Here is a 21,954-nt window from a genome sequence, read left to right on the forward strand (position 1 = left end):
TACTAGATATAATCTTTTTTGAAATGACTGCTCTTACTGGATATAATCTGTCATTTTTATTTCATGTAACAGATGGTGGTTGCATTAGCAAGGTTTTCTGTTTTATTCATTCATTATCAAAATCTAAGAACTTGTCAGTTTCATATAACTTTGCCAGAAAATATGTATAAATATGCCTACACAAAAGGTATTTGTAAGAAAATATGTATAAATAGGCCTGCATAAAAAGTGATAGTTTAATTGTTGTATTTATAGCTCTGTAAAATGCCAGAATCATGTGACCTTGCAGAAAAGACAGTTATTTTCTAGTTGGGTTATATTCCTGATAGTGATGTGAGCACAGCTGGTGGAGGATGGTGTTTCTGTGAATCTCAGAAAATCCTTTGTCTTGTGCAGTTCTAATGCTCAAGGGACACATTTCACTTTCCTCCTACCGAGGTAGCCGACTGCTAGCCATGCCGGAGGTTATGAAGTGTAATGTGCAGTATCCATGCCTTTGTCAAGCTATATAATTAATGCATTCAGAACTTTAAAACAAAAAAGCTGTGGACTGAGAAAGCATACACCATTTTTGTATGTAATGATGTTAACTCCATGTTAACAGAGATCATCTCAGAACAAGCATGAAGCTGGCTCACATGAAGCTGAGCGGCAGAATGAAGGTCAAGGAGTGGCAGAAATCAACATGGCAACTTCTGGTGGTGGTCAGGTAAATAAATTATTCTATTATATTTTTAAATGAAATATTTGAATATTCAAAAAGAAGTATAAACTGGGATGGTTTTCAAAATGATCTATAAATCTTATCTATTTCCTTAGGATATCTCCAGAAGCATTTAGTATCAAAATGCTGTCATTTTCCTTATTACATTTAACAATAATGCTATCAATTTCTAGTACTTCTATAGCTCTAGGTCTTGTTTCATTGTTAGTCTTAAATAATTGGTGTGAGTAGAGTTTTTTTGAAAGACTTTGTTTATATATGTGATTTAACCTCATTATTGCTTGTATTGGATAGATTTGTTCCTTCTTGAGGGCATTCTGTGCAAAGACATTTTAATGTGGGTTTTTTAAATTATCCTAAGAACTTTGTTAGAGTTCTTATTTTCTGTTATACTTCAAGATTACATAAATGTAGAAATTCAAATCTTATTGAAAAAAAAAAAAATTGATACTCAGAAAACTAAAGATAGCCATATCATGTTTAACTATCACCATAATATTTTTAGCATCAATAGAAATTGCCATGAATTTCTATTTGAATTTTATTGAAATGCAGTCTAATAGTAACAAAATGTTTCATTGGGATATTCTGTATTCCCCAAATTTTCTTCAGTGAATACATTTACAATGTAAACAAGAGATTTTTTTAAAAAAATAGGACTTTAATTTTATTAAGTTGGCCTTAAGGTAATTTTCCTGTCAATATTAAAAATTACTTTAATTTTTCTAGGTTACTTATTTTTAATATTTCTAGTTGTAGATGGACACAGTACCTTTATTTTGTTTATTTAGTTTTTTGTTTGTTTGTTTAATGTGGTTCTGGGGATCAAACCCAGTGCGTCACGTGTGCTAGGCAAACGCTCTACCATTGAGCCACAACCCCAGCCCTTTAGGTTACTTTTAATAGTACTGTTCATGAAAAAAAAGAAAATGCTTCTTTTAGTTCATTAAAATTTAAAGCCTAAAATACCTCATAATTAAGTTTTTAAATTTACTGAGTCAAAACAGAGATATCCATTCATTGTTCCTAGTTAGCAGTATACAGGAAAATTTTTAAGTAGTAAATTATGACAAAAAGCAAATTTTTTTTTGTTTTAATTTAAAGACAGGTCTCATTAAATTGTTTAGGGCCTCAGTAAGTTGCTGAGGCTGGTTTTGAACTCACAATCCTCCTGCCTCAGCCTCCAAAGCCATTGGGATTACAGGCATGTGCCACCGCACCCAGTTAAAAGCAAATTCATATATATATTAGTTGTAGATGTTGTAGATGCACACAATACCTTTATTGTATTTATTTATTTTTATGTGGTACTGAGAGGATCGAATCCAGTGCCTCACATGTGGTAGGCAAGCGCTCTACCACTGAGCTACCACCCCAGCTCAAAAGCAATTATTTCTCTGTTATTTAGGTAACTATTGGAAAGTTTATGTTTCTACACATAGATAAAAGGAAGAAAAATTCAGTCTTACCAACAGGAAAAACAGTGATTTGCTTAGAATTAGACCTACTCTTAGTCTTAGATCATATTCCAATTTTTGTATATTTTGAAAACCATTATATATCCAGCAGAGTATATTATGAGGTCTATATGACACTACATCAAAATCATTCTAAGATTAGAATTAATGTCATGGATTAAAACTATTATAATTTGTAAAAGGTTAGATGAAAATGTGGGTAGAATTTTCATAATCATGAGATGGTTAGCAAAACCGTACTGGAAGGAACAATAGGTTTTATGTAAAATGTGACACTTCAGGATGCAGAAAATCATAACAAAATTGTAAGGCAACAAAAGCCAAGATCACATTATTTGCAAACATTTATGGCAAGCAAAAAATTAAAATTCAAAATACATAGAGTATTTACCAGTCATCTATTTAAAAATGAGTCTTTAAAAATGGGCAAAGAGGGCTGCAGTTGTGGCTTCACATGTGTGAAGCACTGGGTTCGATTCTTAGCACTGCATATAAATAAATGAATAAAATAAACGTCCATCAACAACAACAAAAAATGGGCAAAGAACATGAACAGTAAATAAGCAGGGAAAATTAAAATGATAAACATGTGTAAAGATTATCAACTTTTACTAATAATTATACATAAGTATAAATTACAACTAAAATGAGTTTTTGTGGGCAAGTCATTGAGTTATCAAAAATCAGTGGCACTCAGTATTGATACACTAGGAAGTAAACAGGCATTTTCATGTATTCGTATTAATTTCATGAAATAACCTTTCTGGGGAGCAATTTTATAAAATGATTGAAGTTTATAATGCCCTGCTGTATAGCTTATTATAGCAGTATCCAAGTGCTGATGTGGTAATCAATCAAGAGTGGTTGGACATATTTGAAGAAATTCATCTTTATGCTATGTATAGTAGCAAGAAAATTTAGAAATAACCTAAATGTACATTAAGCAATTAATAATTGGCTAATTTATCAGTTAGCCAGCTATGGTTAAATGGCTTTAGAGTTGGCAAATGTGGGAAATTTCACTCCTTCACTAACTAGCATAGATCTTATAACTAACTCTCTGAGCTTTTTTTTTCCTCTATAAAATAATTGTGAGAATTAAATGCAATATATGCTTAATACAGTTCCTGACATATAGTTAGTATTCAGTGAAAGATAAGTTATGGTTTTTGGGCTGGGGCTGTAGCTCAGTGGCAAAGCGCTTGCCTAGCATGTGTGAGGCACTGGGTTTGATCCTCAGCACCACACAAAAATTAACAAATAAAATAAAGACATTCTGTTCATCTACAACTACAAAAAAAAAAAAAAACTTTTTTTTTTAAGTTGTGGTTCTTATTAACAACTATTGATAATTACTTTTTATCGTTTTTTAGTTTTCAGGGAAGGTACCCAGGATTGAACCCAGGAGTACTTAATTACTGAACTACATCCTTTTATTTGTTGTTGTTGTTGTTGTTTAGTTGTTGATAGACCTTTATTTATTTATTTATATGCAGTGCTGAGAATTGAACCCAGTGCCTCACGCATGGCAAGCAAGTGCGCTACTGCTGAGCCACAACCTCAGTCTTACCCCCACCCCCACCCCCACCCCCACCCCCAGCCCCAGACAGAGTCTCACTAAGTTATTGGGACTGGCTTTGAACTTAAAATTCTCCTGCCTTAGCTCACAGGTTGCCGGGATTACAGGTGTGCACCACTGCACCCAGCTTGATGATTATTTTTAAATTAACAAATACTTATTATGTACCAAATAATGAAATGTGTTGGACTCTAGAATTGAGAATTGAAAAAAACAGACTGTAGCCTCATGGAACCTATTTAGTACTCTGCAAATATTAAAAATGATAAATTACATCTCTGTTTATGTAGATATCTACCTTTTGTTTCAGTCTTCAGCCTTTTATAGTGTATCCTCTACATTATAATCAAGAGTGATCCTTCTAAATACAAATCTGATTGTATCACTTACTACTTAGAACCTTTCAGTGACTACTCACTGCCCATAGAATAGAATCCAGATTCTTTATATTACTTACTCTTCCAGCAATATCTTCCATTGTTTGCCCCAATTTCTCATTTGCCTCCAGTAAAACTTCTTTGGTTCCTTGAGTATGAATGGGTATTATGGTTTGAGATCTAAAAATGTCCCCCAAAGAGCTCCTGTATTAGTCAGTGGAGCAATGTTCAGAGGTGAAAAGATTGGATTATTAGAGTTAGGCCGTCATTAGTGGATTAGTTTGTTTTATGGATTAATAATATGAATGACTACTGGCTGATACCTGTTGACAGATGGGGTATGACTAGAATTAGTAGATCACTGAGTGTGTGGCCTTGTACTTTATTTTGTCCCTGGTTCCTTACTCTGTATCTCTGCTTTCTGGTTGCCATGAGCTGAGAAGCTTTCCTCTACCACAGCCTTTCTCCATGATTTTATGCCTCATCTCAGGTCCAAAGCAATGGATTGGCTGGCCCATCTTGAACTGAACCACAGACAACTTTTCCTCCTCTAATCTATTCTTGTCAAGTATTTTGGTCACAGTGACACACACTAGGCATTCCAAGTAATATTTCCTTTGCCTAGAAAATCTCTTCTGCTTCAGTTCTTTATGCTTTACTCATCCTTCCCCTAAGTTTAAATGTAACTTCTTTTTTTTTTTAAGAGAGAGAGAGAAAAAAATTTTTATTTTATTTTTTGGCAGACACAACATCTTTGTTTGTATGTGGTGCTGAGGATTGAACCTGGGCCACACACATGCCAGGCGAGCGCGCTACGGCTTGAGCCACATCCCCAGCCCCTAAATGTAACTTCTTCCTAAATATTTTCCTTGTCTTCATCTCCCTAAAATAAAGTGCTCTCAGCTATCCTATTTCTGCTCTCATAGCACTTGGTACTATTTTTGTTAATTTAATTGTTTGCCTTCCTTTTTAAAGTTCTTTAAATCATACTACACTGGTCTTGCTCACCATTGTACTCCAGATAGACAGCCTGATAGCTTGACAGAGTAAGCAGTTAGTACATGCATATTAGATATTAATAAATACTGACTTAGGAAATTAATTGTAACTTTTAACTTTTAAAAATTCAGTATACATACATATACACATGCAAAATGTCTGGGGAAATGTTGCAAATAGTTATTGCTAAATGTTGGGATTTTTGTTTTACTTTCTTGTTTATATTTTTATGTATTGTTTAAATTGTTTTTTTAATGAACATGAAAAGTTTTTATAATTCATAACAACTCTAAAACCATTTTTCTTTTGGAAAAATAGAAGAAAGTACTGCCTTTGTTTCCATTGCTTGATCACTAGGTTCCTTTTATGAAACATGTTTTTATTTTAGTGTAAGAATGGCAGAGGTGAGGATCTATGGGAAACAATAAATTAGGGCCCAGTATTCAATCCTTTTTCAAAGGATGAATTCTGATAGTGCCATTGACTTAGTTGGAATTTACAAGCACATTTGTTTGGCAATGTCCATCATAGACTTGCCTACTAAATCAGTGGTTTGTATGCCACTAAGTCTACTAATACTATGTATTGGGTTACTTTTTAATCACTGTTTCAAAACAGCACAATAGCCACTCTCAAATCCTAATGTAAATGAGCAATCTATATTTGGATCTGCAATTTTTTATGCCAAGAGTCCTTTCACCCTAGTCCCAGCTACTTTGGAGGCTGAGACAGGAGGATTGCTTGAGCCCACAAGTTCAAAACCAGCGAGGACAACACAGTGAAAACTCATCTCAAAAAAAAAAAAATCCTTTAACCTGTCTTAATAGAATCTATACACAAGACATTTTGAGGTTTATTCTTTTGTTCTATTGTTTGTCCCAGAGTTAATAAACATTGACACTCAACTGAAAATGGAAATCAGTCTTTGAATTTTTCTAGATCAAGGTAGGATGCTCCACCGAAGCACCTGTCCTGGTGCATTTATGTCTCCCAACATGTGAAAGTTCATTCTGCCCCCTCTTTTACCAGGCTTCCTACCCACATTTACTTTGCAAGAATGATCCTTACAAAGTCTAAACTACTCTTTGTAAAATCCTTTGTTGTCTTCACTTGATTCTTAGAATAAAGATAACCTTTTATTATGACTGCTATAATTTCTATCTTGTCAGCTTTTTAAAAAATCTCCCCACTAGCTCAAATAGCCTCTTTGGTGTACTGCAGCCTGTGCACTTCTGTTCCTTTTCCATATAGTGTTCTTCTCATCCCCTTTTGCTCAGTTAACTCCAGTTCATGGGTATCTAATCTTAAGCATCAGTTTCTCAGACAGCCTTGAATAGATCAAATCTCGCTGTGATAGGTTTTCATAGCATCTTTTTCTTCATTGAAGACTATCACATTTGCAGCTTTATATTTATTTGTTTAATTATTTAATATTTGTGTTCCCACACTAGACTACAGGATCCAGAAGGGAAAAAAATCTAATTTTGTTCCTTTTCATGTCCCGCAGTCCCTGATAAATAGTAAAAAATTGGTGGTTGTGGGGGTTGGGGTTGTGGCTCACTGGTAGAGTGCTTGCCTCACATGTGTGAGGCACTGGATTCATTTCTCAGCACTACATATAAATAAATGAGTAAAATAAAGGTGCATCAATAACTAAAAAAAATATTTTTTAAAAAATTGGTGTTTGGGGTTGGGGATGTGGCTCAAGCGGTAGCGCGCTCGCCTGGTGTGCGTGCGGCCCGGGTTCGATCCTCAGCACCACATACAAAGATGTTATGTCCGCCGAAAACTAAAATAAATATTAAAAAAATTTTCTCTCTCTCTCTCTCTCTCTCCCTAAAAAAAAAAAATGGTGGTTGGAAGGAAGGACTGATACTCTTACTAGTAATAGAATCTCTTGATCAGTTATTAATCTCCTTAAGAAATTAAATGGAAGGAAAAGCTAGAAGTAAATTATACAGGCCAAATCCTTACTTGTTTAGTGTATAGCTATGTATCTAAATCATTTAGAGTCAGATCTCTGCTCTGCTAATAGCTAGTAAATAGTGATAAAATTCAAAACAAAAATGGGGAAAAGATCAAGTGAATCAGCACATTCTGCTTCTAGTTTAAAAACATTTTATGATTCACTTTGACTTCCTATAATATTTTTTAAGAACATCCAAGCAGCATCATTTATTCCCATAAATATTTCACTGTATATTTCCAAAAGATAAGAACACTTTTCAGAATACATACCTAGTATCATTATCATATCCCCATTGAAGCTAATAGTAATTCCTTAATAGCATCAGACATTCTGTCAATATTCAAATTTATAATTTTTTCATAAATGTCTTTTTCCTAGGTTTTTTTGGGGGGGGTTGTTTGGGGGTTCTTTGTTGTTATTGTTGTTTGTTTGTTTTGTTTTTTGTTTTTTTTTTTACTTTGGGCCCAGATAAGGTCCATGAATTTGGATTTATTATTGAATCTCTGAATCTAATTTATAGGTGACATCTCTTTTGTCTCTTTGAAGAACTGAAGTTGTTTTTCTTACAGTTTTCCATACTACAAACTTTATTGATAACATTCACATGATATAGTTTAACATATTCTTTTATCTTCTGTATTTCCTATGAACTGGTAGTTGGATCCAGAAATTTGATCAGATTTGGGTTCAGTCTTTTTTGGGGTACTACATTTATAGAGGTAACATGGTGGTCTTCTATCAGGAAGCACATAATATTCTGATGGAAGACCATATTACCATATTAACAGTCATTAATAACACCTAGCTCCATTAATTCATTAGGAATTAATTACAGAATTAATTGAAATACTTGTGTTAAGAGAAACTGCATCTCCTACTTGATTACTTTTCAATGCAGTTTGTACCCAGAAAATCAAAGAAAATGTTTGTATCTTTCTGCTCATCTGCCTGGTTTCACAAGTTGGAAGCCAAAATTATGTTTGAAGTAGAACCTTTTTGAGTTACTTTCTAAAGTTACTTCCAAACAGAAGCCAGGTATGGTGCCTCACACTTGTGGTCCCAGCTACCTGGGAGGCTGACACTAGAGGATAACTTAAGCTCAGGATTTTGAGGTGAGCCTGGGCAAGATAGCAAGAGTGTCTCAAAAAAGAACAAACATTAAAAAAAAAAAAACTTTAAACTGGGCACAGTGGTACATGCCTATAATCCCAGCAACTCAGGGGGCTAAGGCAGGAGGATTGAAAGTTCAAGGCCAGGCTTAGCAATTTAGTGAGGCCTGATTAACTTATTAGGTGCAATCAAAATAGATTGTATCCCAACTTGCTCAGTGTAACTGTCAGACACAATCACTCTATTCCTCCTCAACAAATATTTGAATGGCTTTCATGGCAGTGTGTATTTAAAGATGAATAAAAGAAAACCAAAAAATAGACAAAGAGAAATTCTGATATGTATTTGGAGAGGTTCCCTTTTGCTGAGAGCCAATTGCCGCAGTCTGGCTGGGCACAAATCACGAGCCACTGAAGCAGGAACAAACTTTATTTTTGAACTGCAGGAAAACACTTCACACAGCTCCCGGGGAATCCTCCTGAACGCCAGGAGGCTTGTCCAGGAACCCCCGGCCGGAAATATCTCTCCCGGAAATCCCTCCTCCTGCACTTCCCCAACCAATGGGAACTCTCGGGGAATCCCCGGAAATCCCCACGAGAACTCCAAAATAGTGCGAGAACTCAAAAGTTGCGGCAGAGTCGGATAGTAATGCCTTGCCTGTCAATCAATACTGTTGGCAAAATGCCAGGGGCCATACAGACTCGGCCGTGGCTCTCAGCACCCTTTAGTCATTTTTCTTATCCCCACTTCATTACTTCCCAGCTTATTTTTTCACTTCACTATTAATCTTTTCCCTACCCCTTTCACATAAAAGATAATATAAAACTCAATTATCAATTTTCAACATACATTACTAAGCATCTACCTTATATCAATAATGTACCCTGCCATATAGTAGTGAACAATATATATGCTCCCTTTTCTTCAAGAAGCTTATAAACTAGAAGACAGTCAAGCAGTTTCCAAAAGTGTGTTAAATACTCTTGTAGTACATAGAGCTACAGGAATACATATTAGAAAACTAAAATTGTGCCACGTACAATGGCACACGCCTATAATACCAGCGGCTCAGGAGGCTGGGGCAGGATGATTGCAAATTCAAAAGCCAGCCTTAGCAAAAGTGAGGTGCTAAGCAACTCAACGAGATCCTATCTCTAAATAAAGTACAAAACAGGGCTGAAGATGTGGCTCAGTGGCTTGTGCCCATGAGTTCAAACCCCAGTACCAAAAAAAAGAAAGAAAACTAAAATTAAACCTAATTTTTAGGTAAAGTTGTTCCTGGAGAAAGATATAAATTAACTTTATATGACATCTGAAAGATCATCAGGCAAAGTAGACATAATCTTGGTGAAAGATGATGGTGGTCTGAAAGTTTCTTCTGTGACCCTCAAATTTGAGAATCATTTCATCAACAGATAATCTGAATATCTCAAAATATTTAGGAAATAGACTCTTTCAGGTTTTTATTAGAGGTTGGGTTTGAGGACTAAGAGAAGGAGAAGTCAAGAATGACTTCCAGATTTCTGTTGTAGGCAGCTGGAAGGATAGTGGTGCAATTTAGTGATAACACAAGATGAAGAGGAGGTTAGTGAGGGAAAATAATGTTTAGTTCTGAAAATGTTAAGTTTGCAGGTCTTAAGTTGGAATTAAGAAAAGTGAACAATGTGATCATTGAAGGTGTGGAAGATCTTTGCATCCCTAATGAATATATGTGGGAATATGAAAACTTAGACTGAAATCCCAAAGCAATAGAATAGTGTTCCATAAAAGAGGAAATAGTTAATAATATCCACCATTTCCAGATAGGTGAGATGGAATAACTATAGCGTTAAGCTATTAAAAACTAGCAAGAGAATTATGGAAGTGATGAACCACAAGAAATTTAAGCTGGAATATATAGAAAGATCCAGACACTGGATGTTCTAGTCATTTCTTTTGGTTTTTTTTTCTTTTTTTTTTTTTTTCTGTTCTCATTTTTTTAATTATCAGTTGTTCAAAACATTACAAAGCTTTTGACATATCATATTTCATACATTTGATTCAAGTGGATTATTGTTCTAGTCATTTCAAAGAAGCAATATCTTAGCGAAATTATCTTAGTTGAATGCCAGAAAGTAAGAAGAATAAGATAGTCTTCTCTGCTGTCTCTCTACTCTGGAGAGTGCTAACAACTTTTACAACTTGGGAAGTATTTCTACAAGTCTAACCAGCATAAATAATACAGACACATGAAGGGAGTTAAGTCTAGAAAGGAGAGTCACTCTGGACTCTAGTGTTCTTAATCCAACCTGAGATTTCCCTTCATGGGTATAAGTAGATTTTTATTTGAAGGGATATTTTAAAAACCTCTCACTGGAATTTTTTTAAATTAACTTTATTGAGGAAAGATTACCATAAAATAAAATACATTCATTTTAAGTGTATAGTTGAATGAATTTTAACAAATGTCAAATATATATTCATTTTGAGATTTACAGTGGTCATACTTTTAATGATATATTTAGTTGTTTACTCTATATATGGTTCGTTTGAAGTACCTTCATATAAAGTTATCCATATTTATAATATAAATTTTACTGTTCTATAATTTGCTTACTTTCTAGGGTTTAACTACACGAATGGACCATGAAACAGCCAGTGTTTTGAGTTCTGGTAGCACACACTCTGCTCCTCGAAGACTGACAAGTCATTTGGGAACCAAGGTAACAGAAGATTACAAACTCTGGTTCCTAATGCTATTAATACTTTATTAAGACATTGTTCACATATATTTTCTAGAAGAGAATTCTTACTAGGTCTCCATAACGTCAATTTTTTTTTTCTTTCTTCTGCTACTGAAGATTGAACCCAAGGTCCTATGCATGCTAGGCAAGCACTCTACCACTGAACTACATTCCCAGCTTTCTGCCATGTTTTTATACCAAAAAAGCATAAACAAGGGAGAAAAGGATTATTAAAAAACTGGCAAATTATATAATTGTTAATTCTTTTTCAGCCTCATCTTACACTTGTCTGCAGGTATCCTAAACTCCAGCCAGACTAGCTTACTTCCTGAATTGCCTGTAATTTTCTGCCTCCATACTTTGTCTGCTGTGGCATACGCCACTTTCTACCCCACCACAAATGGTTGTAACAATACTAGCCAGCCTCCAAAATTCTTCTTAGGCTTTGCTTTTCTAATTCTCAGGGTCCCCTTAAGCTCCCCAAGTGATCCACTTACCTGGTTTGTATCACTAACAATTGGAATGAAGCTCTCTTTGGAAAACAGGGACTATTTTTTATGTATCTTTTTCAGCATCTAGCACAGTATCTGTACATAATGAGTGTTTAATATTTATTGAGATGCATGGAAAAATTATTGAGGTTGAATGTTACCCAGGGCTGATAAGTGAGCTTTCTTAGGGTAGCTCAGATGTTAGTAAATCTTTTAGGATTGTGGGAAAATGTTAGAAAGAAAATATTTGTTTTAAAGCCAAAGCTCTGATGGGTACAGTGACACATGCCTATAACCCCAGCAACTCGGTAGGCTAAGGCAGGAGGATTGCAAGTTTGTTATCAGCCTGGGAAACTTATAGAGATCCTGCCTCAAAATAAAAAATTAAAAGAGCTGAGGATGTAGTTCTATGATAGAGTATCCCTAGGTTCAATCCCCAGTATCACAAAATAAAGCCAGAAGCTTTAATAGAATATTAACTGAGATGAAATTTAATGTTACCAAATAATACATTTTCAATAAAAACTAAATATTCCATTTTTTTCTAAATAATATAACAACTCTTAAGAAACACATTGAAATAACTAATGTTGACTTAAGGAATGCATTTTAGGGTAATCAATGATATGATCAATATGAAGCTTAATCCTTTTTATAATTCACAATAGTTAACTACTTGAGATCTCTTGTGTGCCAAGGTAAAATATGTACATTATTGCTAATCCTCTCAAATGCCCTGCGAGATATTCTTATCCCTCTAATGAGAAAACTGAAGTAAAAAAAAAATGATAATGTTAAGACTTTACAATGTATTTTGAATGCCAGCCACTGTCCCATATGTATTATTTTATTTGGTCTTCACAAATTACTCTGTTTGGAACTTAGAAAACTAAATCTCAGAGAAATTAAATAAATTAACTAGCATCAACCAGCTTATTTGTAAGTGGTGGAGCCAAAATTTGAACCTAAATCTGATTTATTCATAGTCCTATATTCCTAAAATTTCATATCTAAAAGTAGGTATGTTTACACATTCAGAGCAGCGTTTCTCAACCTCAAAACTATTAGCTAGATAATTCTTTGTTGCATTATGGGATTTTTACAGCATCCTTGGTCTCTACCCACTGGATTCCCTTACTTCTGCCTCCCAATTATTATAACCAAAAATGTCTCCAAGATATAGCTAAATGTGTCCTGATGGGGGCAAAATTGGCCCTGATTGAGAACAACTGAGTTAAAGAGATAACACTCTATACTTTTATGTAATAGCCTCTAGCTTTGAAATGAAGCTAATGACAGTCCAGGATAACTAGGTACTATTTTCCTGTTTCTAATCTATTTCTAAATAAATTCTTAGAATGTATTGTCAAAGTAATTAATGCTTACCAGTTGGCTTTAAAAAAAGAAAATGACTGTATGTCCTGGCTTTATCACTCCTTATGTGATCATGGCATTTTCATTTTTATGACAAATATTTTGCATTTATAAGAGAGAAATTATTGGGCTGGGGTTGTGGCTCAGCGGTAGAGTGCTTGCCTCGCACATGCGAGACCCTGGGTTCGATCTTCAGCTCCACATAAAAATGAATGAATAAAATAAAGGTATTGTGTCCAACTACAACTAAAAAAATAAATATTTTTTTAAAAAGAGAGAAATTATTAATTTTAAAATATCATAATCTGATCAGAATTAGTGATTATCTTGAATTAGTATTTAGTAAATAACAATTATTACAAAAATGTTTTCTCATGATTGTAGTTGTAGATTAAAAAATAAATTTTTTAATTACATAGTGGATTTAGATAAACCACATTCCTTGTTGTGTGTGTGCATGATATAGACATCAATTGATTTTCACTCATAGTTAGTAGATTACCCCACCCCTAATCCAGACAAATAGCATTTAAGTATGATAGAACCTACTTTCTTATTTCACACTGTATAATACCACTGCTACTATTTATACACATAAACAAATTATTGATTATTGTCTAGATTTTGATAAAATACCATTACTTCATCCTAAAGATTTTGTTTTGTTTTGTTTTTTTACTAAGTTACAATAGATATCCCATTCATCACTTCATTAGTCTTGGCTTTTAGATATTAAAGTCATAATTTTATTTCTAAACTCATTTGGCCCACAGGTGGAAATGGTGTATTCATTGTTGTCAATGCTTGGTACTCATGATAAGGATGATATGTCACGAACTTTGCTAGCCATGTCTAGCTCCCAAGACAGCTGTATATCCATGCGACAGTCTGGATGTCTTCCTCTCCTCATCCAGCTTTTACATGGCAATGACAAAGACTCTGTATTGTTGGGAAATTCCCGGGGCAGTAAAGAGGCTCGGGCCAGGGCCAGTGCAGCACTCCACAACATCATTCACTCACAGCCTGACGACAAGAGAGGCAGGCGTGAAATCCGAGTCCTTCATCTTTTGGAACAGATACGAGCTTACTGTGAAACCTGTTGGGAGTGGCAGGAAGCCCATGAACAAGGCATGGACCAGGACAAAAATCCAAGTATGTGCTTTATAATGTACATCATAGTGCATGTTTGAAAGCAAATGTAAAAGTTTTAGATTAGAAAATTTTGTAGTTAATATGTTGTCTTTATGAATGAAGGAATTAATTCATATTAGCTGTCTATGCCATTAACATACATAGCTTAAGTCTGTATTTTCCTAAAAAAAATTAACAAAGGAATACATTATGTACACTAGTCAGTAATCAAAAAAGAACAGCAAATCAAAAGAAATTTATATAGTCAAAGCTTAGTAGAGCTAGAAAGAACTTGAACAATTGTTGGTTGCACTTCTCTTTTATTCCATAGGGGAAGCTCAGAAAAGCAACTTTACATTAGTTCCTCCAGCTACTAGTGACCAAGCTGTATTCTTTCACATATTCCTATCAGTCTATTCAGTGGACACTGTATTTCTGTTAATGTTATGTGATCCTCCAACAAAAAGGGAAAGGGAAAGCATCATCATCTCCATTTTACAGATGCAGAAACTGAGACTCAGAGAGGCTAAAAGACTTGTTATGGCCTCACAGCTAGTAAGTAACAGAGCCAGAAACACAAACAGGCTGAATGTGCTGTTAGCTTTTTACTCTTCCTACTGTACCACCTTGCTCCAGGCAATGGGCCCCAGTTGCTGGTAATAATAAGCCCCCCAGCTCTTTGCTCAGGAAGAGACCCTTGTTCACTAGCCCTTCTCCCTCAGGAGCAGGGAACATAGAAGTTGGGTCCCTTGGGGACGTAACTTCATTCCTGTAGCCAAGAACCAACAGCAGTAAGTATATAAGGTAAGACCTTCCTTCACCCAGTAAGAATTAACGCATGTGTGCACATGCATGCACACACACACACACAGGATAAGTAGATGATTTTTTTCATATCAACCTATTGATTTGGGGATCAGTAAAAGGAATTGTGGTAAAAACATGGTTTAGGAAACCATAGCAGATTTTTTTCCAAGCTTAAATATAAACATTATTTTAAATCTAAAAATTTTTAAGATAAGGAAAAAGTAGAGTTGATTCTTTATATCTGCTATCCTAGGAATGAGGAGAGCTAATAAGATATATTATTGAGAGAATATTGCCTTTCTGAATTGATTCTTGGCTAACCACAATAACGAAATGGTCCAGATTTTTTTTTTTTTTTTTTTTGGCTCATGGTACTAGAGATTGAACCAGGGCCTCAGGTATGCCAGGCAAGTGCTCTACCACTAAGCCACATCCCCAGCACCACATTATTACTTCCAAACAAATACTTATGTCAAGTAATAAGTTTTGAAACCTTGTACATAAGCCAGGTATGGTGGCACACACCTGTAATCCCAGTGATCCAGGAGACTTAAAATAGGAGAATGTCAAGTTCAAGGCTACTCTCAGTCCCAGTGAGACCATCTCAAAGGACTGGGAATGTAGCTTAGTGTGACATCTTTTTCTTTAAATTTTTTACTATCTATTATATGTATGTATGTATCAGTCTAGTAAATTTTATCTACTAGGTATTACATTGGTACATATACATTTTCCATTTTCTTTCATTCTTTTCCTTTCTTTTTTATTTAATGTTTTTTTTTTTTGTTTGTGATAGTGAGACTCAAACCCAGGGGTGCTCTACCACTGAGCTACTTCCCCAGACCCTTTCATTTATTTTTTTGAAATGATGGTCTTACTGACTTGCCTAGGCTGACATTGAACTTGCATTCTATTGCCTCAGCCTCCTGAGTTGCTGGGATTATAAGCCTTTGCCACCATGTTGAGCCTCAGCCATGGGCTTTTAACCCACATTTATGAAAATAGCTAAAGTTATAAACAAAATTAAACATTTTATTCCAAAATGTTTTTATTCTTTCATATAGTGAACATAATTAGAGGGAGAGGAGGTACTTGAGAATTAACCCAAGGGTGCTTAACCAGTGAGCTAGTGCGCTATATCCCTACCACTTTTTATTTTTTATTTTGAGACAGAATCTCAATAAGTTGCTTAGGGCCTTGCTAAATTGCTGAGGCTGCCCTCAAACTTGGAATCCTCCTGCCTCAGCCTCCCAATTCACTTGGATTATAGACATATCCTACCATGTGAAGATAATTTTAAATTATTAGATATGTTAATTATACCATAAACATACTGAATTAGATTAAGTTACCTGGATATTAGATTAATAGAATTGGTAAAGGATAGATGAGTGGTAAACATTTTTATGGAACCAAGAAAAGCTTTTATTCATTTTCTGTTCCACATTTGTAGTCTTTATTCTCATCCACTCAGCAAATATTTGTCAATCCATTAAATTTATATGCATTAGGGTTATTCTAATGATCCTTACGTATTTTTAAAGTATAATCATTGTTTTTCAGGTAACAAAACATTATGGTTTACATCAATTGTATTTTCCAGTGCCAGCTCCTGTTGAACATCAGATCTGTCCTGCTGTTTGTGTTCTAATGAAACTTTCATTTGATGAAGAGCATAGACATGCAATGAATGAACTTGGTAAGACAGAAATGTTTCCTAATGCCATAGACAAATACTTGTGGATTTTTTAAAATCGTGGTAGAAATTTAATATACTACATGAAGATATTCAATCATTGATAAGTTGAAATATAAGGATGCTAACTTCTATTACTTCCTTCTTGTAGCAAAATACTGTACCCTGGTTTCCCTGGTTTTCCTGAGTCAACAGAAACTGCTACCCTGTTATAAACTAACTTAGATTCTGAAATCTTAGCCAATGATTACAAAAATTATTGAACAGACCCCTCCTGTTCCTGTTACCAGGGTTAACCTGTGTAACAGTTTATATAAGAGTAATCTGAATTATTTTGAAATATAGAGATTTCATTTTCCTTGAGATCTGTCAGTCACTTCTGATAAACACCAAGAAGAAATATTATTAAGCATTTCATTTATCTTCACGGTTTTCAGTATTTTACTCAATTTTCATCATAAGCGGCATGGTGTCTTTGAAACTGATTAATATAGAAAAACATTATGCTAAAAACATTTCATTAATTTTTTAACAATTAGTCCTTTAGGTATGTGTTATCACACGCTCTAAACCTTATATAACCTGCATTTGTGCACCCCATTTTTCATGAAATGGTTTTTGATTTCTAGGTTCATTTTGCACATGTGATATTTATATATTGCATGATGCTGAGCCATCTCATGTGAGCTGTAGTTTTTCATGCTACAGCAAGAACCATACACTGAGTTTCCATCTTAGTGTAGCTGTGCCTTGCTTTTTGTGCTGTTTATGTTACATTACATTCCAGCCTCCACTTTGTATTCCTGTTACCCTCATCATTGTCATTCATCGTTTATCTTATAAGTGATTAAAGTCATGAGACTCTTAAACGCAGAGAACTCGTACAGCAAAAATGAGTGTTGTCTCCTTCAGAGTCATCACTTTGGGAGGCTCTGTACTTTTGAATTTCAGGCCTACCCTCAGCCATGCTTTCTTCCCCACAGTCCCACCTGATTCTCTTTTCTCCCCTAGTATCCTGTGGAATCTCAGTTTATCTTGAGTTCTTCCCTCATTATTTTAAGTTTTTTTAATGCTAATAATAATGGGAAAGGAATAATAATAATAAACAGAAAATCCAGTTTTAAGATATTTTTCTATTATAAATGTTCCTATGTTCCAATGGACTGTAGACTAGGACTGACACATTAATCATCTGAATTTCAAAATAAAACTTAGACTCAGTATTTGTTCCTCTTCCTTCTTCAGGTAGGAAGGCTACCCGGGGCATTTCATCACAGGAGCTAGGGCAGGGGCTTTCAGGTGAGGAGCAGGATGGGGCCTCTGGGGGTGTGACTGCTGGGGACATAGCCACAGGGATTACCTTCCTCTCACTCCTAGTCTCCAAATTTACACTGGGGCAAAAGGAGAATTAAGGTTTGTAAATTGGGGGGAGATAGTATAAGATAGTACAGGCACCTAGCAGTAAGGAATTAGGGAAGAAATAAATCCTAATTAGATGAAGGGAAATCCTGAAGCTCAGTCCATTGGGACTGTCATATGTGCATATATGAAGATCATGGTCATTTAACCTTTTACCTATTAGTATTAGAATATTTAGACTATATATATATATGATATTATATACATATATGTGATATTAATCTGTCCCAGAAACTGTGCTAGGACTAGAAATTTTTAATAAGACATGGCCCTGTCTTCCAAAGAACTTATGATTCATTTGCCTTAGTGTTTTACAAAGTTTCTAGATCATAATATCACCAGAGATGCTTGTCAAAACATATAGATACTCTAGCTCTGTAGCAAACAGACTCTCCAGGGAAGAGACTAAGAATCATATTTAACAAGCAACTCAGATGATGCTTATGATCAGGAAACTTTGTGGAACATTGATCTCCATAGAATATTGATACTGAGCTCCTGATACTTATTTTAGAATGGAGCATTTCATGCTAATGGTGGCTATCTAAACTAAGTAAAACAAAACTAACGTACTTTTAAAAATTAAACATAATCTCTCGGTTCTTTTTTTTTTTTTTTTTAGTTAAGAAACTGAATTAAGGATTCTATTTAATGTCACCTGAGGCAGTTGGTCCTCCATTATTTGTAAGGTTATAAGATACCATATTGGACAATAATTACATCCATCCACACCACTATTTTCTAACTTAGACATCAAATAAAATATATAAGGATGTGCTTATTACCTTGAAACATCCTAACTTTTTTTAGGGCAGCCAATTTTTATTCTATCGACCAAAAATTTGCATATTTTACTGAATCCATTTATAGTTTTAGCCTATGAATTATATTCTTTGCCTCAAAATTCACTGAAATCTTTTCTTCTTATTTGCCTGGCATTGTAAATGATTTTGTCTTGTATCTGATGTGCCAGATTTTTATTGAATGTTCCTTTTTTTCATTAGCCATGTTGTTCATGGTTTTGTTGACACCCATCATATCTTTCTTTAATCTTTTTTCTCAGAATCAAATCCTAAAATGTTTAGTTTTTCCATACAAGAGGTTTCAAGTCTTTGACAATTTAATGCCTTCTTGGGACCTTCTTTAGATGTACTTTTATCTTTTTTAAGAAAGCATTCCAGATATTGCTATATATACCAGGCAGGATTTTATGAAGAAACAAGACATAGTTTGTCTAACTTCACTGTTGATATTCTGCTTCATAATACTCGACATTTGGGGGATCTCATTAATATCCTGAGCCACAGTCTTCAGGTCTGCAGTGACTCTGATAATATCCTGGGTTAGAATTCTGTTATTATACTTCTCCTTTATCCAACTGCAGTATCATCTACTCCCAAGGCTTCAGTTACCACGTTAGGGTTAGTGTTCAGTGTTTTTCAAATTTACATCTTAGTTCAAGTTCTCTCTCCTGAGTTTTAAACACACATCATACTTCCTAATTGACATCTTCCTTTAGGTGATATTTCAGAGATTCTAACTGAACTATCACAAACTGAAATTCTTAATTCCCCCACCCTTAACTCTATTTCTTCCAGGATTTCTCTTGGCAAAATCAATCCACTTGCTTAAGCCACAATTTTTTAAAGTCATACATGGTTTCATTTTTATTCCCTTCATCTAGTAACTGAGTACTTTAATTCCACTTCTTAACTATATTTCAAATCAATATTTTTTTCTTCCCCAGTTCAAGCCACCATTGTCTCTCTTGTTCTATAATACTTTGTCTTATGCCACTCCCTGTTCCAGTCATAATCCATTCTACACATTGCAGATATAGTAGTCTATTTAGAATGCCCATCTCATTATACTTTCCTATGCCTAAAATCCTTAATGTGGCACAGAAAGTCTTACATGATCTTACCCATTTTTGTAGACTCATCTTGTGTCCCTTTCTTTGTTGATTCATATTTCAAACCCAAGGGCCTCTACACATGCTGTTTCCTCTTCCAGAATGCTTCTTTCTCGTACTTTCTCCACCATTGTTAAGTACTCATTCTTCCTTAAAGATTTGCCTTAAACATTATTTTCTTAGCCTTTTTCTCAGGACCTCCCCCCAACCCTGGGTCTAGGTTAAATCCACTTATTAACCCTGGGCTTGAAATGTCTGTCTTTGCTCTAGTCTGTAAGCTTCTTAAAGACAGTGACTAGTTTTGGTTCACTGATTATATATTTTTCTACTATCACAGGTAAATTCAAGAAAAATCTTTCTAACTACAGTTTAGATTTTCTTTGAACAAATTAATTTTTACTTACCTATAGTCAAAGTTGTCTGTCATTTCTGCTAGTCATAAAGATTTTCGTGAATCTTTCTACAGTTAAATCCCTTGGCCTGGAATTCTTGCCCCAAGATAGAACTTTGTTTGCAAATTTGCAAAGTTCCAGATCATTTATAAAACCATAATATACTGGCCTTCTTTCAGATTAATGACCTATTTAGGCTTACATTATCCCAGAATTGCTTGTCTATATTCATCTTTTTTTCCTTTTTTTCTGTGTTAGCCACTTCTCTGTAACAAAACAATATTCCAAGTCCCATGATTATTAATGTTTGATGATGAATAATATTTTTCATAGCTCCACATGCATTTTTATCTTTTTTTGTTCATTTCCTCACCATTTTACTTCACTTTTTTTTTTAAGCCCTTCTTTCGTTGTCTTTTCCTTTCACTTTGTTTTCCTCCTTGCCCTCCTACTGTTGGCCACTGTGGGCATTGTTGAGCATACCCAGTAGTAAGAATCAGGGGGAAAGAAAATACAAAATCCTAGTATAGATGGTATTCAATACTATTAAAGAAAAGTAAAGAGATTTTTTTTAAGCACAAATAGTTTTATAGAACTTAGAAGTTGATCAGACATTCTTTTTGATGAAAAAATAATCATTGCTTAATGCACAGTTTCTTTTAAAAGTTTCATTATTCCTAAGGATAATTATTTTGACAAATAAAAAATACTAAAGTAATTAGGCAACAATGTGCGACAATGAAGAGTGTTTTTTTAAGCCCTAATAGTAAAAATAAGTTGCCTTTTTCTATTAATGTTTAGAAAGACCTAGTAATAGAAAACGGTCATCTTCATGGTTGGCAGCATGTAATATATGTGCAGTAAGTAGAAAATACACTCATTCAGTAAAGCAAGGGGCTGGAGGGTGGAGTAACTTGCAGAAAATGGAATAGCTGTCAGTTGTACTTTATAAATATGTTACACTAAAGTCCTTTATAATAGCTTTTGTGGCTTATAAATCTAAAGGCAGATTTAAACCATATATACTCATTCTTTGAGGTTTCTTTTTCCTAATATTTAATTATCAATTTGATAATTTGTTTTATTTTAGATTATTATCTTTTTCCTCTTGCCCTTTTTAAATTAGGGGGACTACAGGCCATTGCAGAATTATTGCAAGTGGACTGTGAAATGTATGGGCTTACTAATGACCACTACAGTATTACTTTAAGACGATATGCTGGAATGGCTTTGACAAACTTGACTTTTGGAGATGTAGCCAACAAGGTATGTTTTCTTAAGATCTGTTTCTTAAAGACAGCTCAGGTTCATAAGTTAGGTCAGGTTAGTTTACTTTCACATACACAAACTACTTTTCACTTACTTTCTTTGTCTCCCTTCTAATGAAACAATGACTAATAAAAACCTGTACTTCAAGTCCACTGCATATCCTTACTCATTTCATTGGGCTTTGCCTAAATAAAGGCAAAAGTACATATACAGGTGAAACACCATAGTGAATTTATACAGTTATATTACAAAAATTGTTATTATGAATCTGAAAATCCTGATGACCAAGGCAAGTGTGAGGCACATACTAATTCCATCCAGGTAAAAGATCTTACTTTAAAATCCTTTGCTTATATTTCTTATCTATTCACTTTATTTTTTTCAGTTTTACAAGGATAGCAGAGAATTGGGAGGGCATCTATCTTTCTTCTAGATAATCTTGTTCTACATCTTTTACAGGTGAAATATCTGTTATGAACAGTGAAAACTAGGTTTGACATTTAG

At 34.5% G+C, this 21,954-nt stretch overlaps 1 protein-coding gene across 13 annotated transcripts in view; it reads left to right on the forward strand.

Annotated features, from left to right (window-relative positions):
- Apc (APC regulator of WNT signaling pathway) overlaps positions 1-21,954 on the forward strand; it is a 120,630-nt gene that overhangs the window by 83,156 nt on the left and 15,520 nt on the right. For 5 of the 13 annotated variants that reach the window (XM_048811584.1, XM_048811583.1, XM_048811581.1 and 2 more), the window contains 6 exons: positions 605-709; positions 10,840-10,938; positions 13,598-13,976; positions 16,366-16,461; positions 17,704-17,757; positions 21,308-21,447. In XM_048811584.1, coding sequence (XP_048667541.1) covers positions 605-709; positions 10,840-10,938; positions 13,598-13,976; positions 16,366-16,461; positions 17,704-17,757; positions 21,308-21,447 — 873 coding nt within the window. The remainder of the gene's footprint in view (positions 1-604; positions 710-10,839; positions 10,939-13,597; positions 13,977-16,365; positions 16,462-17,703; positions 17,758-21,307; positions 21,448-21,954) is intronic. The other 8 variants (XM_048811587.1, XM_015484327.2, XM_048811586.1 and 5 more) reach the window with 3 other exon arrangements.

This window comes from Marmota marmota, unplaced genomic scaffold, assembly GCF_001458135.2.
Source record: "Marmota marmota marmota unplaced genomic scaffold, marMar, whole genome shotgun sequence".
NCBI lineage: Eukaryota > Metazoa > Chordata > Mammalia > Rodentia > Sciuridae > Marmota > Marmota marmota.